The sequence below is a fragment of the Vulpes lagopus genome, chromosome 2 (genome assembly GCF_018345385.1).
Source record: "Vulpes lagopus strain Blue_001 chromosome 2, ASM1834538v1, whole genome shotgun sequence".
Taxonomy (NCBI): domain Eukaryota; kingdom Metazoa; phylum Chordata; class Mammalia; order Carnivora; family Canidae; genus Vulpes; species Vulpes lagopus.
This window is the reverse complement of record NC_054825.1, coordinates 67,858,440-67,879,220: the sequence shown is the minus strand read 5'-3', so window position 1 is coordinate 67,879,220 and position 20,781 is coordinate 67,858,440. Positions and strand designations below refer to the sequence as shown.

Below are 20,781 nucleotides of genomic sequence, written 5' to 3'. Positions count from 1 at the left end.
TAATGATTACTCAATGAGAGAGAAGAGAAGGACACTAGAGGGATGGGTCATAACGGGGAAGGAAGAGAGGAAGCAGGTATGACACATAAGGTTTAACAAACATCCAAGTGATTCTTATCTGGCCAACAGATTGGCCACTGAACTTTGGTAATATCTAACCTTAATATAAGATTTTCCAGTTTTACTCTATAAAACCTATATAATATTTTCACAAATGTTGATTACTTTACTCCTAACAATAACCTCTTAATAAATATGTCAATGTTGCAAAAGAGGAAACTGAAACTTGGAATTGTTAGGAAACCAAAGCTAAGCAAAAAACAAAACAGAACAAAACAAACAAACAAAAAACCTGTGCACCTCCCCTAATAAAATAATTGAAAAATAATAAAATATATGACAATTATTTTAACAATTTTTGACAGAGGTTCTAGAATTCTTTCCTGATTTTTTGCCCAGAAGTTCACCATTTTCCACTTTAACCAGAGAATCTCTGGCTGATCACAGCAGGCCATCCCAACCAGTGCTTTTCTCAGTCCTCTGAATTGCAGAAAAAACTAAGACCAGTCCTCTGTGAAAGCCCTGTGTTCTTGTCCCACATTGACTCATGCTGATTAAGAGGCAAAGATGGGTCCAGATTGCTCAAATTGGGTCCAAATTTCATGTTGCAGTATGAAAAATGTTGGATTTCTGTTAAGCCCTCAAGGCTTAAGGCCATTACCAGGGAGTCAAAAATCTTTGCTGGGTAGTCATACTCCTGTGGCCTCAAGCCAACAACAGGCTACTTCTCCAGAGCGCGGAGTTTCTCAGTCCCAGGGTACTTTTCCTAATGGTCTTCATTTATACAGTACACATAGGAGACCGTTTGGGCAACAAGGTGTTATATTTTTCTACGTCTCTACAACTTAAGGAATATCAGAGGAAGAAAAAGTAGAAAGGGAGCTCAGGGGGCCAGATCAGCAATTCAGTCTCTGCTGAAAACTGCTCCAGATCTCACTGCTAAAGTGGAATCTTGAGAGCTCTCTGGCATATTAAATATTCATCAAAAGCCAAACACTACTTTTTCAACATTTGACTGAATAATACAAGTGTAGATTTGTCCTATCTCTACGCTCGGGTTGCTCAGATATACCTAGAACTAAATTATGGTTCTAATGAAGTCAGTTTAAAAGATGAAGAAGGAATCCTTTGTAGTTTATCCCTGCCTTTCATTTCCTCTTAATTTAACTGTAAACTAAACGGATTCATAAAATGTTTATAGAGGGTAATAAAGTGATGTTTTTAATACAAAGGTTGCTTGTGTAATTAAGCTTACATTCCATGACATTCTGTGTCATTTGAAATGGGTTGCATGAAATTAACAAATACTTATATCTATTTTATTTCTCCTTCCATTAATGGCAAATAATAAAACAAAAAGGGGAAAAAAGTAAGTTCCTGCCAATGTGAGTACCTACACTTCAGAAATTGAACCTGCAGATGTTGCAAAAGACTTTATCTTTTCCTTGGAAATGTGCTGTTAAATTTAATTAGGTTTCTCATTTGCTTTCCTTTTCTTTCATTTTGTCACTCTACTTTTTTTTCTACCTCCACCCCCTTTTCCCTCCTATTTCCCATAGGTACTGGGCGAGAACACTATATGTTTTTAATCTATATAACATAAATGAAGAAACTTATCAAATCCTATAACTATTACATTTTTAGCTGTCTTGTCAGAAGTTACTTTGAAGCTCACTCCAACTGTTAAATAATACCGTGATATTCATGGTCCCCACACTCACTTTCTTTTTTTTTTAAATAAGTAGAAAAACTTAAGGTTGAAGGATTTAAAGCCATATTCTATTTTTTCCCGTATTTTTGTAAAGAGAAGTGGCACTGATCTAATTTTTGTTGTTATAGCATTTTATCATCAGGCTGTCAAGATGTGATTTCTTACTCTGAAACGATCCATATTATATTTCATGTTAACATTTCAAATTAAGTAAAATGGCGATGTTCACATTGTTTAAGGTAATTGAGAGAAGAAACCACTGAACTGTATTTCTCTGAGTTGATTTAGGCTTCAGTAGCAAATACTGATAATCAGATCCTAATTATCCAATATGACATGGAGTGATAATGGCTTAAATTAAATTAATTAACTAATTTTTGGATACTTTTCTCATCTACATCACTTTAAGAAACATCAAATTTCCCTTAGCATTCTAAAATAATGATATTGAATAGGTTGACAAAAAGTTTTAAAAGAATGCATCAGCATTTTCTATAAAAGTGTCAGGTGGAAAAGATATCACTGAACAGCGGGCCCAAAAGGTATTAGATAAAGTATGATGAATTGCCAGGTCTGCTATTCCTATGTTTGTATGGACTTGGCAGAGAAATGCAAATCATTCTGTAATTGTCCAGTGTATGTTTTCCATGTTGGAGGAAACAGTCCAGGAATGGGAAGGATTAAAGTTTCTCACCTGAGCATCTCTGAGCATGTGAGACTTAGGAGGGCATACAGACTAACCTGGGTAGTTTGATAAAAATGAAATTTCTTCTTACTTTATTCTTTGTATTTAGCTCATTTAGATTTTGTTGTTCCTCCAGAACATAGAAAGTTTCCCCTGTCCACTAACTATAATTATAATAGTAATTTCTAATTTGCTGCTGCAAGGATCCCATGCCAGCACTTTAAGTTCCACTTCTCCAAAGCCAAACTCAATTATACCCTCCGCAAACCTGCTTCACTCCCTGTGTCTCTTATAATAACACAACTTTTCTTAAATTTGGCCACACTAGGAAAACTTGGAAAGATCTCGCATACCTCACATGGATAGTCTAGCATTGATCTCTGGTATATACTGATTCCGGCAACCACTGAAGCCATCTTCTGCCCTGACCCCTACACTAGCATCCTTACTCTGAAACTCTCGCTTCTCTAAGCTCTTTTACCCTTTGACTTGAGCACGGTCTCTCAAAAGCATGGCCTAGATTAGGATCATCTTTTCTTTAAAAATCTATGGCTTCCAAACACCCTGAGAAAAACGTTCTAATTCCAGCAAGTGCCAATTCAGAAATTCCATGCTATAATCCTATCTTGTCCTCCCAGCCCCATCTCTACTTGCCTCCAGGAATGCCAATCATGCTCAACTATACCATGCCCTCCCACTGCCTCCTGCCCCTCCTGTCCCCTCGGCCCACAGTTAGTTGGTTATAGTCCTCTACATTTGACACTTGTCTTTCAATGTGCTTGGCTCAGCTCATATGACCCTACATCATAAAGTTTTTACAATACACACTGTTAGCTATTCCTCCTTTTTCTGTCTATTTAGAGCATTCTCCCTCTACTCTTGGATTTAGCATTAGCAGCATTCTGCTATGTATGATGTTAGCCTCATACATTTTTCTCTCCAGTTAGGTTGCATGCTCTCTCCATTCTATCCATCAGAGGTCTCCGGGATTCCTATCCAGCAGCAATTTTGTACACTAAATACAATGACCTAGTTCTCCCTCTTAAGAATCTCAGTCCACTAAGTGATAAAACATGTTAATAATTCAATATAGTACGTGTAATAAGGAAGTCCAAAGGGTAGAGAAGAAGGAGATAGGCTGATAAGCACCAGATTTAGATTCAGAAGATTCAAGTTCAAGGTCTGATTCTGCTCTGTAACTAAGTTATGATAAATAAATCTAGTTTCAGTTTTTGCATTTGCAAAATTAAGATTTCTACCACCTACTATTCTGTAAGAATCAAAATAAAAGTAAATAACAGGTTTCCATTTATTCCATCACATCTAGCCTCTCCTTTTTCTCTACTCTGTGCCTCAAGAAATTGACTTCCAAGCAAGGGGGTCTTCCCCACATTGTCTCTAGCTTCTACTAATTGCTCCTTCCTCTGGCTCCTTATGTCCTATGGGTAGTCAGGTGCTAAGGTGCCTCTCTGTGTGCTTTCCCTGCCCTCTACCCACACCTTTACAAATAGTTCCTTTATTAAAGGCACCTCAAATTACACAAGTTGAATGTGCCATCTGTTCCCTGCCAGGACACTGACTGATAAAGCTGCTTTTCAAACTCTAAGTTGCTGTCTAAACGCAAGGTATATCTCATTTATCTCTGCACAGTGCTTTACACAAAGCAGATTGCTGCTATTAATAACAAATGGTGAAATGAACGTATGCAAGGATGAATGAGTGAATGATCCTGCCGTCTTCCACATTAGTTACATTCTTATCTGAGAGATCTCTTATTGTCACCTTGATTGGATTTTGCAATGTCCTGCTTTGATATGGAAGGTCTTCTGTTCCCTTGGAACTCACTGTCTCTTAATGGAAACATTTTTACAGGTAGTCTGTCTCAACCCAGTGGTTTAACTTAATTTGTTTGAAATTCCCATAAATACACCCCTTCTATAGGCTGCACACTTACCTGCTATCAAAATGGATGACTAATTTGTTCATTTTTTTTTTTATGTTTTTCGTTCAGCAACATAAGAGCTGGCAAATAAAAGCAAGAAAATTGATTATTCCCTTATTACATGGGAACTAAGAGCATATTGGAGGAATCAGTAGCCTGAGGTAGTTTTTTCAAAAGCATAATAAATAAACATGGGGCAAATAATTGCCTCCGCTACTCTTTTCCTAGGCAAAAGTCTGGCCATTGAATAGGCAATCGGGTAGCCTCACCAAATGATCTAACAAAGATAAATCACAGAATTTAGGGATCTTTATATTTTCGAAGAGCTGCAATCTTAGTTGATTAACGTTTAATATTAATTTATTCCAGCTACTCTCCTTGTCTTCTGAACCCTCACACATCGCAACAACATCGGAGATAAACGTTTTCCTCTTATTTTAAATATAAGGTTGATGACTTAAAAATGAACTGACCCATGGAAAATATCTTTGGAAAACATACTTTTGAGTAAACATATTTAGTAGTATGCTTTGGTACTGAGTAGGTATTATTCATTAGCAAATAATTGCTTAACTGGAATTCTTAATTAAAATTTGTGATGAGAAATGAATCTGTTTATTATGTAATTATGACCCAGAAATTCAGAAAACATTGGGGTAGTTTATGAGCACAATTCCAAAGATTTTAATATAGCAAAAGAATTCACAAATACTTTAAACAGGAATTCTTGGAAGAAAAACACGCACACACACACATACACACACACACACACACCATGTTGTGTGTGGATCAAGATGCAGTAAGATTTGAAAAGTCAGCTATTGAATACAACTGTAACATGGAAAGATTCTAATTTAATGGGTGTGTGATACTGTCAAAAGCCTCTAACCAGTCCTTCTGGACCTTTTCTGGGTTTTCCAGAAAGGCTTCCAGCCAAACAGTTTCTTCTCTTAGCTTTATAATTGAAATACAAATTCAGACAGTGACAAACTGAGGCCCTTTTTTAAAGGTGTCTTTAGGACTATAAATTGGAAGTGATTTTTTTCAGCACATACCACAATTCAAACTTTTAGAAGACAGCCATTGAGGAGCTCATGCTCAACTACAGTAAATTGGACAATGTTTAAATCCAACTTGGTTGCTAGGACCATCCCAGTGAGAAAATTCTGTTGTAAAAATTTATGATCCTTAACTGTTTTTACTTGCTGGCTACTGATGATGGCTTCTGGTTTCGAAGGCCACAGAGATCTGGGGACACCACTTTGTGGAACCAACAAAAGGTTAGACAAACAGCAAATTTCTCCTGAGCCTCCTTGTAGGACATAAGTGAAACTCCAGTAGCTGGGGCTGATGGAGAGACCATTGCCTCCTATTACCTCGTTTGTGGCATTGCTGACTCAATGACACCATATCCCAGACTCAGATTCAAACAGTTGTTAGCCAAAGGTATCTCCCCTTGTGCTGCTGGCCCTTGCCACTTCATCACAGTTTGTTATAATAAGGCATTTGGGATTTTAGACAACTCCTGTAATTACAGCAGAATGTGAACAGTGTTTGCTATTGATTTTTATTCCAGAATGTCAACTTTTTCCTGCCCCCCATACACATATTACCCTTCACTCCCTTGCACATTACCACTGTCGTTTTTAAATGACTCTAATATATTCGATATTAATCAAATGTCCACAGTAGAAAACATCCTCCTGCGAAGGCAAAGGAAAGAGAAAATGTATCCTTGCATGCCTTGTTTGGAAAGATGAAAATTACCCAGAATCCTACTCTTCTTCTTTTTTTAACCAGTAGGTGGCACTAAGTGGTTTCCAACAATGAATTGACTCTGTAGTTCTAATGAACAGCTCTAATATATGTAAGATTTAGGGATTAGGATTTTTTTTTTCTTTTTTGCTTAAGTTGCCATCATATGCCCCTAACCATTAATTGAAACATTTGTAGCTTACCCAGTGGGGATTATTTTTAATATAAATTTGCATGCTGTTAAATAGTTGTTTTAATTATTATTTATAAGTGATCCAGAAGAGGTATACGGGGAATAGTATGCGTATAATGTAGAGAAGGTTAAAGTATACCATAAACCCTATCACACAGCTCCTAATACTAGTTTGTATGCAACAAGCAACAACTATCCAAGAATTAGAAATTGAAGCACACATTTTTAACCTATCTCTGAGAGTGTAGTTGTGGGTTTCAAATATTTTTATTGCCTGTGTTATCCAAGACACATTGTTTTTCAAATGTGTGCTTCTTTCATTTTTTTTTTACAGCATGGTTTCTTAGAAAGCAAATTAGGCTTGAGAGCCAAACAGATCTGTGGTAGACTCTAGACTCCATCATCTATGAGACCAGATACCCTGACAAGATGGTTAGCTCAAACAAACTTGGGTTTCTTCATTCCTAAATGATTCCTGTCTCTAAGAGTTATGGTAAAAATTAAGTGGATTCCATTGTAGCTCATCAGTATATAGGATGTAATAAGTACTCAATTAGTTTCTTTTCCCTTTGTTGATTTGAATTTTAACATTGGCTGAGGCAAACAAAAAAACAATAATAATAGTAAGCAAGGGTGGAGTGGGTACGAAGGAGAAAAAGTGAGGTTTATTTCAAAAGCACAAATTGGAGCGCCTGGGTGGCTCAGTGGGTTAAGCATCTGCCTTCACCTCAGGTCATGATCTCAGGGTCTTAGGATTGAGCCCTGCATTGGGCTCCCTGCTCAGCAGGGGTCTGCTTCTCCCTCTCCCTCTGCCCCTCCCCCGTCTAGTGTGCATGCTCCCTCTCTCTCTAAATAAAAAATCTTTAAAAAATATATTTGATACCTGTGTTAAAAAATTAAAAAGCATATACTTTAAAAAACATAAAATGTTCTAGTTCTCTACCACTTTTGATTATTTATATTATCTTGCATTTTTGTGAAGAGATTCTAACATTTAATAGATATTATTCAGCCCCAATTCCTCAAGGTCAAGGAGTTGATTACTGTAAACTTGTGGAAGAGAAGACTCTGAGGAATTTACACAGAGCCTCAGTTTCCCTATATCTGCAGAGATGTAAGCTAGCATCCCCACATCCTAAGCACTCCTTCTCAAAGTACATATTATACAAGTAAGCAACTTTGACTAAGTTATCATCCTTTTGTTTGAACCTCCCTCTAAAAAGTTTATTTTGTCTCTGCTGTTTCAAACGATCTCTTGTCTGTTTTCAGAAGAGCTAGTATTATTAAGGGCTGCTTACCGTTCATCTTTCTGTTGGTACCAAAAAAAAAAGTCTGATTTTATTTGACTTAAGCACTCAGTGCCCTTCCACACAGTGGGCATCTGTGGGGTCATTGGAAAAATTAGATAAGTAACTGATTTATTATTTCCATAAATGCACAGTGCTTTCCTTTCACTTAGACTGTATAGCCAAAATGGTTCATGCAAAGGAATAGTAATCAAAATGACTAAAAAGGCACATTTTTATCATTCCAAACATAAGCATAGCTGTGGTGGTATCTTATCATAGTACATAATAATAGAAATGAATTATGTCAGTAAAATCTTGAGGTTTAAGATTTACCGTGATAAATATTTTTCATTAAAGTGAAATATCTTGGCAGAGTCACTTTCATATGCAGACTGTTGACACAAGGAGGCCAGCTGTGCCCATGCAGATGCCGAGATTTGGGTCTATATTATTAATGATTTATCATGTCATGGAGAGCTTAGATTAGTTTTGAAAGCAATCCCTTGCCACAAAAGCACTTTCTATAATGTGCGAATGCAAGGAATACTATATGTGCATTCGAAATTAAAGTAATCACAGAAGCTGTAGCTGCCTTTGAAATTTCAATACCTTTCTTTTTATTTTGGAACATGAAATTCTAGATCCTAAACTGTATTATTCATTAAAATTCATGCAAAAATGTTATTTCCTATCAACTGGATAGTGAGTAGTGTGTGTATCTGAATTAACAGATACGCAGACAGAGATGGGGGAATGAAGGAGATAGAATGGAACAAAAAGCTATCGAAAACCTATTGTACACCAAGTGCTTTTGCGCTACGTCTCACATTTCATGTGAGGTTGGATTAAGTCTCCCATTCAATTCTGCAGGATTCCAAGATTGCACTGCCTTCAAGGCACGTGTAAGAACATTGGCTAATACTTATTCAGTGCTTGATGTGTTCCAGGTAAGATGCTAAACACTTTACATGCATTATCATATTCAGTCTTCATAAGACCCATTTGAAATATTGTTATCACCCCTGTTTCACAGATGAGAAGACTGAAGCGCAGTGTAGTCAAATAAATTTGATCCCAAGAGAGGAGGAGCCTGGACCTGAAGCTAGGTTGTCTAATGTTTTAAAGCCTGCACCATTAGCTACTGCTGCTAACTGTGACCTCACTATTAACCACTGTTAAAACTAAACAAGAGGTTAAGTTCAGACCCTACTTAGTTACTACCTGTGTGTGGTCTTAGGCAAGTCACTTGAACTCTATAAGCTTCAATTTCCTCTTCCATAAAATGAAGAGAATAATAGTACTTACCTCATAAAATTGTTATGAGTTAATATTTGTAAAATGCTAAGGATAGAGTTTGGCACATACTAAGCACTAATGCTTTGTGATGTAATAGTTAATGAGCTGTACTCGTTGATGATTGATATACTTTTATTTACTGTCACACACACAGATTCTCTGTAATTTTCAGAGAGCTGTTATTCTGAAAACTAGATTGGAAATGAAACATAGAAATTAAATTCTGAGCTTTACTCCTAGAGAAAACAGTCAAACAAACGACTGTGAATTAAGTTACTACTTATCACTAATGGGAGATGTATGCAGATACACACTAAAGCATAATCATTGACAATCTACAGCAGTGAGTCCTTTAGGTATTCTTTCTGAGTGTGAAAAGAGCCAGATATCTTCCTTCCTTCTTTTTTTCTTTTTAAAAAGAGTCTATTTATTTATTCATGAGAGACACACACGCACACACAGAGAGAGAGAGAGGCAGAGACACAGGCAGAGGGAGAAGCAGGCTTCATGCAGGGAGCCTGATGTGGGACTCGATCCTGGGTCCCCTGGGCTGAAGGCAGAGCTAAACCACTGAGCAACCTGGGCTGCCCTCTTTTCTTTCTCTTCTTTCTCTTTTCTTTTCTTTCTCTTCTCTTCTCTTCTCTTCTCTTCTCTTCTCTTCTCTTCTCTCTCTTCTCTTTTCCTTCCTTCCTTCCTTCCTTCCTTCCTTCCTTCCTTCCTCCTCCCTTCCTTCCTTCCTTCCTTCCTTCCTCACTCATTCAATCAACATCCTTACTAGGGTACTACACTTGCTCTGGGGATACAAATGAATAAATCTCTACTCTGGAGGAATACAGAATCCAGAGATGACTATACTCTCTGGTTTAGCACATAAACTTGTGTGAGAAAGTTGTAGGCTCCACTATCTGTCCTGTTTCACAAGGATTTATCGAATGCCCCCTAAATGCCACACACTGTTCTAGGCACTGGAGCTGTTGAGATAAAAAGGCGAGATCCCTGCAGATAAGAAGCACCCAGTAGGAGGGTTGCCTGAGTGGCTCAGTGGTTGAGCATCTGCCTTTGGCTCAGGTCCTGATCCCTGTAGGGAGCCTGCTTCTCCCTCTGCCTATGTCTCTGCCTCTCTCTGTGTATCTCTCATGGATAAATAAATAAAATCTTTAAAAAAAAAAAAAAAAAACAAAGGAAGCACCCAGTAGAGAAGACATCCTAAGCAGACATTTTCCCTTCAATGTGGTGAATTACACAGATGAACTTGCTGGGAGAGCACAGAAAAGAGGTGCTTACACCCATCCCGGGGCTAGTGAGAGGAGGGAAATTATGACACCTAGAGAAAATTTTTGGTAAAAGTGAAGAAAAGCCAGAATTAAAGTACCTGAAATAATGGGGGAAAGAGAACCCTTAAAAGCAGAGACACCACAAGTGAAGACAGGAGACATGAATCAGTGTGACGCGGTGGGGCACTGCCAGTGGCCACTCGATGCTATAGAGCCTAAAGTGTAAAGTGGGATGCAGTGTCAGCCTAGAGAAGTAAACAGGGCCGAAAGTTTCAAAGTATCAACTTTTGATCAACTTTTGAAATCAACTGAAAGAACCAAATGCTAACAAACTGCAGAGAGTGTGTACTTTCCTTAGACTTCTTTCCACTGAATTCTGAATTAAAAGAGTATCATTTTCCTGACCATCAGATTCTGGGAAGCAAGGGAATGATAAAGCCCTAAGACTAATGTTTTGATACCAAACAAAATACAACGGGTGTCTTTCTGTCCGGGGATTGTCCACTTCTCTACTTCTGTCTCCCAGTGAACCAAACATCGGGATTGGCTCAGAGGTCTAGACTAGTATTTAGACTGAAAACACGTCAAGTCCTTGGTTCAAAATGACCTATTAGTAGTACATCCTTCTGCAGCCTAAAAGTTTTTTTTTTTTTTTTTTAATCCTGGATTTTAAGAACACAGTCCACGATAAACTGCACTCCCACGGGTGGTGCTCTGTAAAGTTGGCCATCATGGAATTACAGCAAAGAATTCAAGAATCTAAAGAATTAAACTCCCCCCCCCAACACACACACACACACACACAACACACACACAAACACCACCACCACCACCACCACTTGCTGCTACTGCAGACAGGACAACTCCTAAACCTTCTGCCTCCAGGTGGGTGGCAATTTGATTCTCATCAAGCCACTGGTCACCCCCTTGCATCTTCATTCAGTGCACAGAGCCCTCTGCCTGCAGCGGGGCTTGCTCCCTTGATGGAGAAAATACGGAATGACTGGATGCCAGTAAAACAGGCACAGCTTTCTGGGTCAGAAGTTGGCTGGGGAAGGGCCCTGACTGCCAAGTAACTTGCAATGATGTCAGAGCCCAGCACAACCAGAAAACACCAGCCAGCCAGCCAACAAAAGCCTTAACAACAACAGAAAAATCACAAGAGCTGCCTTGCCAAAGCTGTTCTTTCCGCCCCCTACCCCTTTCTTCGAATAGGAAGAACAGCAGGAAGAGAGTTTATATTTTAAAAGAATCTCCCTCCTCCTCCCTCCTTCTTCCTTTTGGTAACAAAGTGTTAACTAGTGAGAAAACAGTTGTCCGGATGAGTCCTGCAGCAGTTCCTTGGGGTGTCTTTTTTGAGTTCCTTTTCAAGCCCGTCGTGGAAGTTGCGGAAACAACTCAGAACAGGGTATTTTTCCCTAAATGTAAACATGTAACTTTGTGCTGGGGAGAAAGCAGGAACCACTGAGGGAAGGAAAATCCTTTCTCTGCCCCCTTCTTCTCTCTTTCACGGTAATTAACCATACTCAAATGAAAATTAAAAGTTTGGAGAGAAAGCTCTGTTCTGTTCTTTCTTTCTTTCTTTTTTTTTTTTTAAATAGGGATATCATGGTTCATTCCAGCCATGTAGAGCCCTCAGTGATTCATAATTCAACTGGAAATTAATAAAACACAGCCCCCGTTCTTGGAAACGAAGTTTGGATTAAAATCCTCTTGTTTTGGAATATATGGCCTTTTCCTTCTTTCATTTGTGACAGTCAATTTTAAATGATGTCACTTCAAGGACATTTTCATTTCTCCCACAACATATTACACGAAACACTTGCCTGTAAAACCGGCTCATTAGCCTGCAAAATTATACTGTACCGAATGGCTTTCATTCAAAGGAGAAATGGGATTTTTAGTAGGCAATTTCTGTATTTTATAAAGATAAAGCAATGTTTGATTGCTTCTCCCCAGCTGTTTTGCTTAGCGGTTATAAAGAGAAATTGGGAGGGGGCCGGGGGACCAGAAAGGTAATACGGGGGCGGGCTCGTAAAGGATGCGCTGGAGAAGCTGCATCTTAGGTTAGGAAACCAAGGCCGAACTTTGGCCGAGCAACTGCGCCTGCAGCTCCCCCGGGCTGCGATGATTTGTCCCCGCACGTCTCAGGAAAGCTCTGAGAAAAGTGAGCGAAGGCGAGGAGGAGGGAAAGAGCGAGCGAGGCTGCTGCGGCCGCCGCGCGCTGGAGGACCGAGGCTCCGGGGCTGGCTCCGGGGCTGCGGGCAGGGGCGGCCCTCGGAGGTGCGGGGAGGGAGGGCGCGCCCCGAGCGCCGCGGGGGGGCCGCGGGGGCCGCCGAGGGGTCAGCGGGGCCGCGGCGCCGGGCTGGGGGCCTCCAGGCGGCGCTCGCGCAGGGCCGGGGGCGGGGCGGGGGCGGGGGCGGGGCGGGGGCGGGAGCGCGCCGGGGCCGCCCGCGCCGCCTGCCGTCCGTGCCCGGGGGTGGGCCCCGCGCCGCGAGCCGCCCGGTGCGGGGAGGGAACCGGCTCCGGCGCGCCTGATGGATTGACCTGGAGATGGATCGAATTACACCATTTGCCCGGCCTCGATTTGTTTTGCTCCCGCTCCGTCCCGCCGCGGCTGCCGGCGCTGCTGCGAGCCCTGGTGGCGGCGAGTTTCTGGATTATATCGCGGAAGCCAAGACCTAGAGAGAAAGACGGATTTTTCTTCCTTCATTCTCTTTTTCTTTTTCCCTGCGCGTGACGAGCTGGGGTCGTTGATTTTTTTCTCTCTTTTTTTTCCCTTTTACCAGCCCCCCGCCCCCCATGAGGTAAGACCCTGTCCTCACCCGCCGATGCCTGGGCGCCCGCTGGGGCTGGGCCCGGATCCTCGGAGCCTGAGCGGCCGCCCGTGCCCGTGCGCGCGCGCGTGTGTGCGTGTGTCTGTGCGCGTGTGTGTGTGTGTGTGTGTGCGCGCGTGTGTGTGCGCGTGTGTGTGTGTGTGCGCGCGTGTGTGTGTGTGGTGTGTGCGCGCGTGTGTGTGTGTGTGCGCGCGTGCGTGCGCCTTGTCACTGCAGCCTTGATCCCTCTTCCCAGCGGCTCTGTCCGTCCGCCGTGCGGGGGGCGCGCCGCGGGCCCGAGAGGCTTGGGGACCCGTCCGAACGGGCACCGCTGGAGGCGCAGGGGGAGGCCCCCGCCGCTGTGCGCCCCCAGCCCGGAAAAAACAACGGTGATAAACACGGCGGAAGGGGGGGCAAGTAAAAGTTTCTTGCCAGGCACAGCCGGCTCCGCGCTCTCCCGCGCACCGTCGGTGGGAAGGGCTGGGGCTCGGCGGCTGCAGCGGAGCCCGGCCCAGGCCGCCGGGACCGTCGGGGTCGCCTGCGCCCGCGCCCGACGCCCGAAGGGGGCGCGCAGAGCCGCGGCCGCCGCTGCCCGTCCGTGCGCCCCCGGCTGGGGCAGCCCGCGGCCGCGCGCGGGGGCGGGGGCGGGGGCGGGCGCGGGGGGCGCGCTCGGCCGCCTCGGCCCCCGGCTCCAGCCCGGACGCGGCGGCGGCCCGCGCACCCTCTCCCCCTGCTGGCGGGAGCCGCCCCCGACCCCGGCGCCCGGGCTCTCCTGCGGGCCACTCTGCCCGCAACTTTCCGCGCCTTGTTCCGCGGCCGCACATGGTTTACGGAGGCGCCCGGGGCCCGGCGCGGAGGTGCGCTCCGTCCGCGTCCGCCCGTCAGTCATGCACGGAAACGAGTAAGGAGGACGCGGTCTCCCGGCGCCGCTCCTCGGCGGCCAGAGGCGCCCGCAGCCCGGAGGGAGCCGCCGCACGCCGGGGCATGGCGAGCAGGAAGGTAGGAAACTTCTGTCTCCCGCCGTGACGGGGCGAGGCGTGTTCCTGGTGCGCAGGGGCCGCCGCCGCCGCCGCCGCCGCCGCCGCCGCCGCCGGGGGTACCCCGGAGGGCTGAGGGCTCCCGCCGTCGTGGAGGAAGGTCTCGGGTTGAGCTGAAAGGTCAGGGAGCGCTTGGCCTGGACGCGGACCGGGTTGGAAACGTTCCGCGAAGGCGACTCTCGGGAGCAGCGCTGTCAGGAGACCGTTGAACTCCTCAACTTGGAAGGAGCTGGATGCCGTGGAGCTAGAGGGGCCCGAGCAGTATCCAGAGGAGCTCAGGCTTAGGACGAGGTGTCGAGAGGTGACCCGTCAGCAAGCCAGGCTCCAGCATCCAGCATCCCAAAGCCTCGCCGGCCTCAGCTGGGGGGCTTCCCCACAGGACGGGGACAGTGGGTCGTTATTATACGCATAGAGGCTTGGTGAGCAGTAACTGGACCCGGTGTCCGCCCCTGTGGGCGCCTGTTTCTCCTAAGAACAGCCGTAGTGTTTCCAGTTAATTGGGGGGAAAAATGTCCAGAGTGATTTTCCCAAGAACTTCTGGCTGCTGAGGATTTTAAGTCTGCAGTGACAAGTCCAGGTACCCTTTAAGGACCCTGCTTCCCTCTGCTTGGTGTTCGGAGCAGTAAAGTGCATTCTCTTGTTTATTTCGAGGCTAAAGTCCTAGAGGGAGGTTTGACATTTTTTTCTCAGCTGGCTGGGGCTCTCTTGTCCCTCGGCATAGGAAAAATTCTTGTTTGGAGACATTTTCCCAGGTTTTTGTCCTTGCAGGATTGAGAAAAACCCTACCTCGAGGGGAGGACTCTGCTGTCGTTTTGGTTTAATAGATGATAGATTCTGATGCTAGTTTATTCAAGTTGTTAGGAAATCCTATTGCTCTCTTAGGTATCTAACTCAGAAAATTGAGTCGCGTAGTCCTGTTTAATGTAGTGAGTGACAGGCATATTCTGTGAGGCGGGCAAATATTACACAAACATTTACCCGACTTAGGATAAATAGAAATTGCCCAAGTAAGCTCTGAGATCTGGGCCTATATTCTCATGAACTTAAAGCGTCTCGAGGTAAATAAACTATAGCCCAGCCATAGCTGGGTTTTGTTTTTTTTTATATAGTTGTTGTCTGTGCTCTGACTTGGGTCCCTAGAATGTGCTCTCAGCACGGCAGTTAAATAAATAACCCTAAGATTTCCAAACTGTGTTGTCAGCAAACCGTTTTTCCTCCCCTGGCACGTTTAGTTAGATTAACAACCAGTTACTATTTCTTACTGGATCCTTCAGGATATTGCTACCTGTGTTTGCTTCTACTAGAGGTGCTACGGAGCGGACCTATTTTGAGGAACATTTCTGTGATGCAGGACAGTTTGCCAGGAATATTGTGACTTCTTCATCACAAACAGCTGGTTAACTTGAGTTTGATTGAGATCTGTGAGCATTCTGCCCTTTTGCTTCTCTCTCTCTCTCTCTCTCTCTCTCCCCCCTCCCTTTCTTCCATTTTTTGGTGCTCACTAATAGCACCATCTGGTCATGTCTCCCCTGGTTTGATGAATCTGAAAGACGGCCGTGACGTAAACCTATTAGTCCTTAGAGTGAGCGCAACTCAGAAATCCAGTGGACTTCAGGTCACTGGCTGCTTGCTGCTCAGGAAGGATCTGATCTGTCCAATGACTGCTCTGGGTGAATGGGCCCCTGCGTCCTCCTCTGGTGGTTTCTCTTGCTGGAAAGGCACACAGGCAAGTAAGCAGCAATCAGAGCTTTGATTCACAATTTACCCATAATTGTTAAGGACTTACTGAACCTGGAGAAGTTCTTCCCTTCTTGCTGCTCCATCATAATAAACGCTGGTAATTAGCTTAGTCATTGTTCCTGCATGTGAGTCTCACTAAGATACAAAGAGTGAAAAATGCATCTGAAAGAGGGTCATTTTTCACCATTCTGATGCATTTTACGCAGAGTTAAGAGCCTGGCTGAATGCCTAACCGTTATTGGTGTAACCGTAGGAGGCGAACTCTTTCCCTCGCAGGGTACAGGATAAAATATTCCCTTTTATTTCAGTTAATAGACTTTAAGCCTGCACATTCTAGATCCATTCTAGAGGAAGCAAGAGGCACTTGGGGGGTGCCAACCAGGCCGGATGTATTGAGTACCTGTCGTTTGCAAGAAGCTATGCTAGCCAGGAGCGTTCCAACACCAGGTGAGGCAGACGTGCTTCTGTTGTCTGTTCAACTTGAGAAGAATGCAAAGAACCAGAGTGTGGCCAAATGGATCACTTTACGTATCATGTAAACATGCACCCCCTTTTTTGAAGCATGTTGTTGAATCCTGAATTGCGAACACTAAGAATTCAATCTACTCTTAGTGTAATTCACGGATTGAAGCTGTGGTGGGAACAGGGGAACTCCTGTGAACAGAGACTTAGCATTAAAATCTCCCCAAGCCTGTATCTTAGGTTTCTGCTCATTTCGTGAACAGCTGCCAACCTCTAGCTTGGGGGAGAAAAAGTGTGTCTAGATTTACTCCCAGGACACATGGAGAGATAAAAGTCCTATAACTACATTAAGCCACGCCATAACCTTCTTCCGTCGAGGTGGCTATTGTTGGGGCTACTTCTCCTGCTCAGACCCCGCCAGCACTGGCGGTGCAGCTAATAATTGGAGCCGCTTCCATTCATCCACCGGGAAAACAAGGAAACGTTTCTACTCTGAAAAGCAACCGTTTATGTTACCAGGGGCGATCAGATCAGTGGTCCACATAGATACCACATGAGGTGTACTTACTTCTCAAACTTTTTCGTTTCTATTAAGCTTTTGTTAACTCGCCCAGATTAGCATTTTAACAACCCCGAAGTGAACTCCTGCCATTCTCTCCACTTGGACACAGTGTGTAGATCATCCATCATCCTGTCCTTGGCTACAACAGGCGGTTGGCTCCATCACCATTTGGAGCTACACAGAATCCATCCGACTGTGAACAGCACAGCTGGCTACAGCAATTTTTTCTTCCACACCACTGGCAGCATTGTCTGGCTGTGGTAACTAAAGTTAACACCCAGAACGGGAAAGTTTCCATTGTTTGGCAACCTGTGCTGGGCCCCTCATCCAGCTCCGGGGGTCCACCTGCACAAAGGCCCTGCCGCCTTGCAGTGGCGTGCTCCACCCCGAGGGGACTTGCCACAGCCCTACACGACCCACACGAACGCCTTGGGAGGCTTGATGCGGTGAAGCCACCAGAATGGCACAATTAGAAGAAGCCATTCAGACACCACCCATCCCAGACGTTCAGAATGCAGTCTTTTTGAAAAGGGCAAGAAAAGAATGAAGTAGTCTTTAGCCTGTGATTCCAAATGGCTGAAAACAGAAAAGGACCTTGCCTAAATTCTTTGGAGAACTGAACGTGTCATTGCCTCCTCCCTTTTCGCAGAGAACGCATGATGTGTGCTCTGGGACTCGTGTCTAATAGCACGCAGTGCTTTCCATCACTCTTTGTAGGAGGGGGATTTTTTTTTTTTTTTTTTTAACTAAGATGGTATCTGTTACAGTTGTCATTGCTTGATAAAAAGAGAATGACATGAGTTAGGTGGATACCTTTGTTCAGTTAGGGTGAAAGCTTTAAAAAGAAAACTTATGATTAGAAGTACTACTTTTGGAGCTTGATGTGAGAGGGGGCGACCGCCTCGTATTTGGGTGGGAGATAGTCTTCTTGCTTCTTTCCTAAGGAACTCAGCCCCAAAGCAGCTGGGATGATATGACGAAGATGATGATGATGGAGGAGGAAGGGGAGGAGGGTGAAGACAGTAGCGACCACACAACACCTAGCACTTATTGTTACTCTTGATAGTAATTATATCACGTAACCTTTAATCGGCTGCACAAGGTGGGCTCTGATATTTTCGCTGCTTTATCTAAAAAGAAAGCTCAGAGATCTGAGGAGTCAGGTCATTTTCCTGAGATGGTACAGCAGGGAGGGGGTAGAGTCGGAATTTGAACTCAGGTCTGCTTAACATGTCAGCCCACACCCTTTAATCACCACCCAGACTTGTTTCTGGTAACATAAACTGCCCTATAATTGTGTGCTTCCCTGATATTTCTGACATTTGGTTTTCAAAGAAAGAGTCCTTTTTTGAGGGAAAATTTTATACCGAATGAAATGATACGTACAGTGTGGGTACCCTCTTAAATTTTAACCTTTCTCTAAACTAAATCATATTGTTATACACTTCTCTCGCTTTTATTCCTGGTGGCCAAATAATTATGACACACTCTTCTTTTCAAGTGTCCCAGAACAGCCTGTTCTCCCACCATTTTTCTCCATGGTAGGCTTTCCTGTCCAAGATTACAGTGGCATAGGACAAATGGCAATATTCATCACTCTCCACCAAAAAGTGCGCCTGCATCCAGGGTGCGATTGACATTCATTTCCCTGATCTTGGCAGGTGAAGATCCATTATGTATCCTTGTCCCATTTCCCAGGAGTATTTATGGGCCCCATCAGCAAAGACAGTGAGAGCTGCAGCTGTTCAAGCATTAGTGGCACCAGGATAGAAAGTGTATTATTGAAGTTTGACTATGTATTATATTGTAATACACATTTTTCTTACTTACGGTTGCAGGAGAATCCTTTTACCTATACTAGTAATCAGACACATTGTTGAGAAATTGTAGCTCGTGCATCAGCATTTCTTTTGTTGTCCCTTTTTTATTCAGGATTCCTAGGGGAGGGGGAAAAAAACAAACACATGCCACCATTACATAGAATGCTGAAATTTCAGGTGTTCAGCATATATTTACAGGAAAGAAATATGGGTTTTAAGAAGGCCAATATGTTGGTACATGTATAATAAGGCCTCGGGAAGATCTGCAATTACTTAGCCTATTATTGGAGTCTGTATTTAAAAATAAAGTCAGGAGTTTCTACTCAGACGAGGAACTGGCACATATGAACCAGAGCAGATGAAGCTCTTTGGGAAAATAACACTTCCATTCCCAGGAGCCGGCTGTCAACAGACCAGAGACTCCGGCTCCCCAGCATCTACGTTGGCCTAGGCATCACTTGTCATTATAGGGGTCTCTGGAAGCTTTTTTGGTCTGCAGAGTTGTCTACATCCATCAGTTAGTCCCCAAACCTCCTCCCCTGGGTAATTGGTGGATCAAGTAAATATATTTTAAAAGCTACAGAAGAAAGAGGAGAAGGAGGAGAGGCAGAAGAAGGAATAAAGAATGTTGCAGTTGTTTCTGTTTCTGTCATTGCTGGGGGAACCATTTGTTCATTCAGGCAACTTTTCCCAAGTGTGTGCTCTGCACGACTAGGTGCAGGGTGGGGAAATGGTTCAAAGAGGAACTGACAGAGAGTTCCAGAGCTCAAGGGTCTTACTGAGTGGTGTAGAAAAGACAAGGTAAACACATAGCCAAGATGAAATGGCAACCGTTTTAAGTGCCAGAAAACATACACCCAGACCTATGGAAATTGAGAGGAGTGAGAAGTTATTTCTGGCTAGGGTAGTCAGGGAGGGCTTTGTGGAGCCGCTGATATTTGAGCTGGTCCTTGAACTAGGTAGGATTTGGACAGGTGGACTGTGAGGGGCAGTGGGGGAGGTGGTGAGAGGGAGGGCATTCCACGCATAGAGAACAGCTTAGGCAAAGGCCCTGGGGTGGGGATGGGGATGGGTCACGGTCAGTTGTCCACATTTGAGTCCTAACCTAGGACAGACTTGCATTTCAGGTGTGAAGAGGCAGTTTGCCGTGCAGTCCACAAATATTTGTTGAGTATCTCTTGTCTACTCTAGCCATTCAGCAGATAGCCCCGTCCTTAAGCCATCAGAATGGATGGGATCAATCTTGGGGCGATTGCTCCGTGATCAGAGCTAAAAACCCCATGTCAGCTGCCAGCTGGTTTGGTGTCGTGCCAGAACATCGGAAGGGATGACATGATTTGCCTCAAATTACCCAGTAAGATGGGTTCCCCCCCGGGGTTGTTTGGAGAACCATATCAGAAGGGTCCTGCTTCACTGGTTTCATCTTTTTTAACTTGAAAGAACTCTAGACATAGAGTCTGTGATAAGGGTTATGGGGGGGTTTGGAGAGGGGAGAAGGGAATGTGGAGAGAGGAAGCAGAAGAACAGAAACTTGTCAAAACTGTTAGAATGATAGGAGCTGGACTGTACGTTCTGAGGCTGGATGGCCTGTTCATCTCCGAAAGGCAGCAGAGTGAGCAACATGCAGCAAACATCTTAGTAAACGTGCGGGTTGAGTTTAGCATTTTATTACATTGCAGATATAGCCTATCACTGCCTGGTAAGCTCTGCAAAAGGTGGGATTGGCACTGACAGTTTTTTCCTAATAAAGTGAAAAAGTAGTAGTAAACAACTTGGGAAGTTACTAATACTTCCTTTTGGAAAATTCCATCCTGGAGATACCCTGGGGATTTCAGCTATACTTTCTGGGTCTGAGCTTTCAGGATAAACTCAGCCCCTATCAGTGGATCCCCACAACCCCCACCTCCCCACCTCCTTCCCATGTCCAACCCTACTGCTGCAAGTTAGGCTATTGGGTATAAGGATTGCCAAGCCATCATACACCCCTTGAACTAACAGAAATTGCAATCAAGCCACTTAACCACGGTTAAGTTTAATAGTGGAGGTGATAAGCTTCGTGGAAGGAAAGACGGGACGTTCGGCGTAGTATAAGCATGCTTATTAGAACACATAATAAAGGAAAAATAAAATGAAAACAAT

The 20,781-nt window shown here is 44.0% G+C and overlaps 2 protein-coding genes across 12 annotated transcripts in view; one reads left to right on the top strand and one right to left on the bottom strand.

Annotated features, from left to right (window-relative positions):
• Nucleotides 1–13,910, bottom strand: part of LOC121477384 (translation initiation factor IF-2-like) — a 29,115-nt gene extending 15,205 nt beyond the window's left edge. The window contains exons 1-2 of the mRNA XM_041731648.1: nt 13,031–13,910; nt 12,627–12,886 (exon numbers count right to left, since the gene is read on the bottom strand). Of these exons, the coding sequence (XP_041587582.1) occupies nt 12,627–12,886; nt 13,031–13,910 (1,140 nt within the window). The remainder of the gene's footprint in view (nt 1–12,626; nt 12,887–13,030) is intronic.
• Nucleotides 12,474–20,781, top strand: part of SEMA6D (semaphorin 6D) — a 55,512-nt gene continuing 47,204 nt past the window's right edge. For 9 of the 11 annotated variants that reach the window (XM_041742650.1, XM_041742646.1, XM_041742648.1 and 6 more), the window contains exon 1: nt 12,880–13,012. The gene's annotated coding sequence lies outside the window, so the exon portion shown is untranslated. Of the gene's footprint in view, nt 12,489–12,879; nt 13,013–13,666; nt 14,021–20,781 lie in introns of those variants that run through there. The other 2 variants (XM_041742642.1, XM_041742641.1) reach the window with 2 other exon arrangements.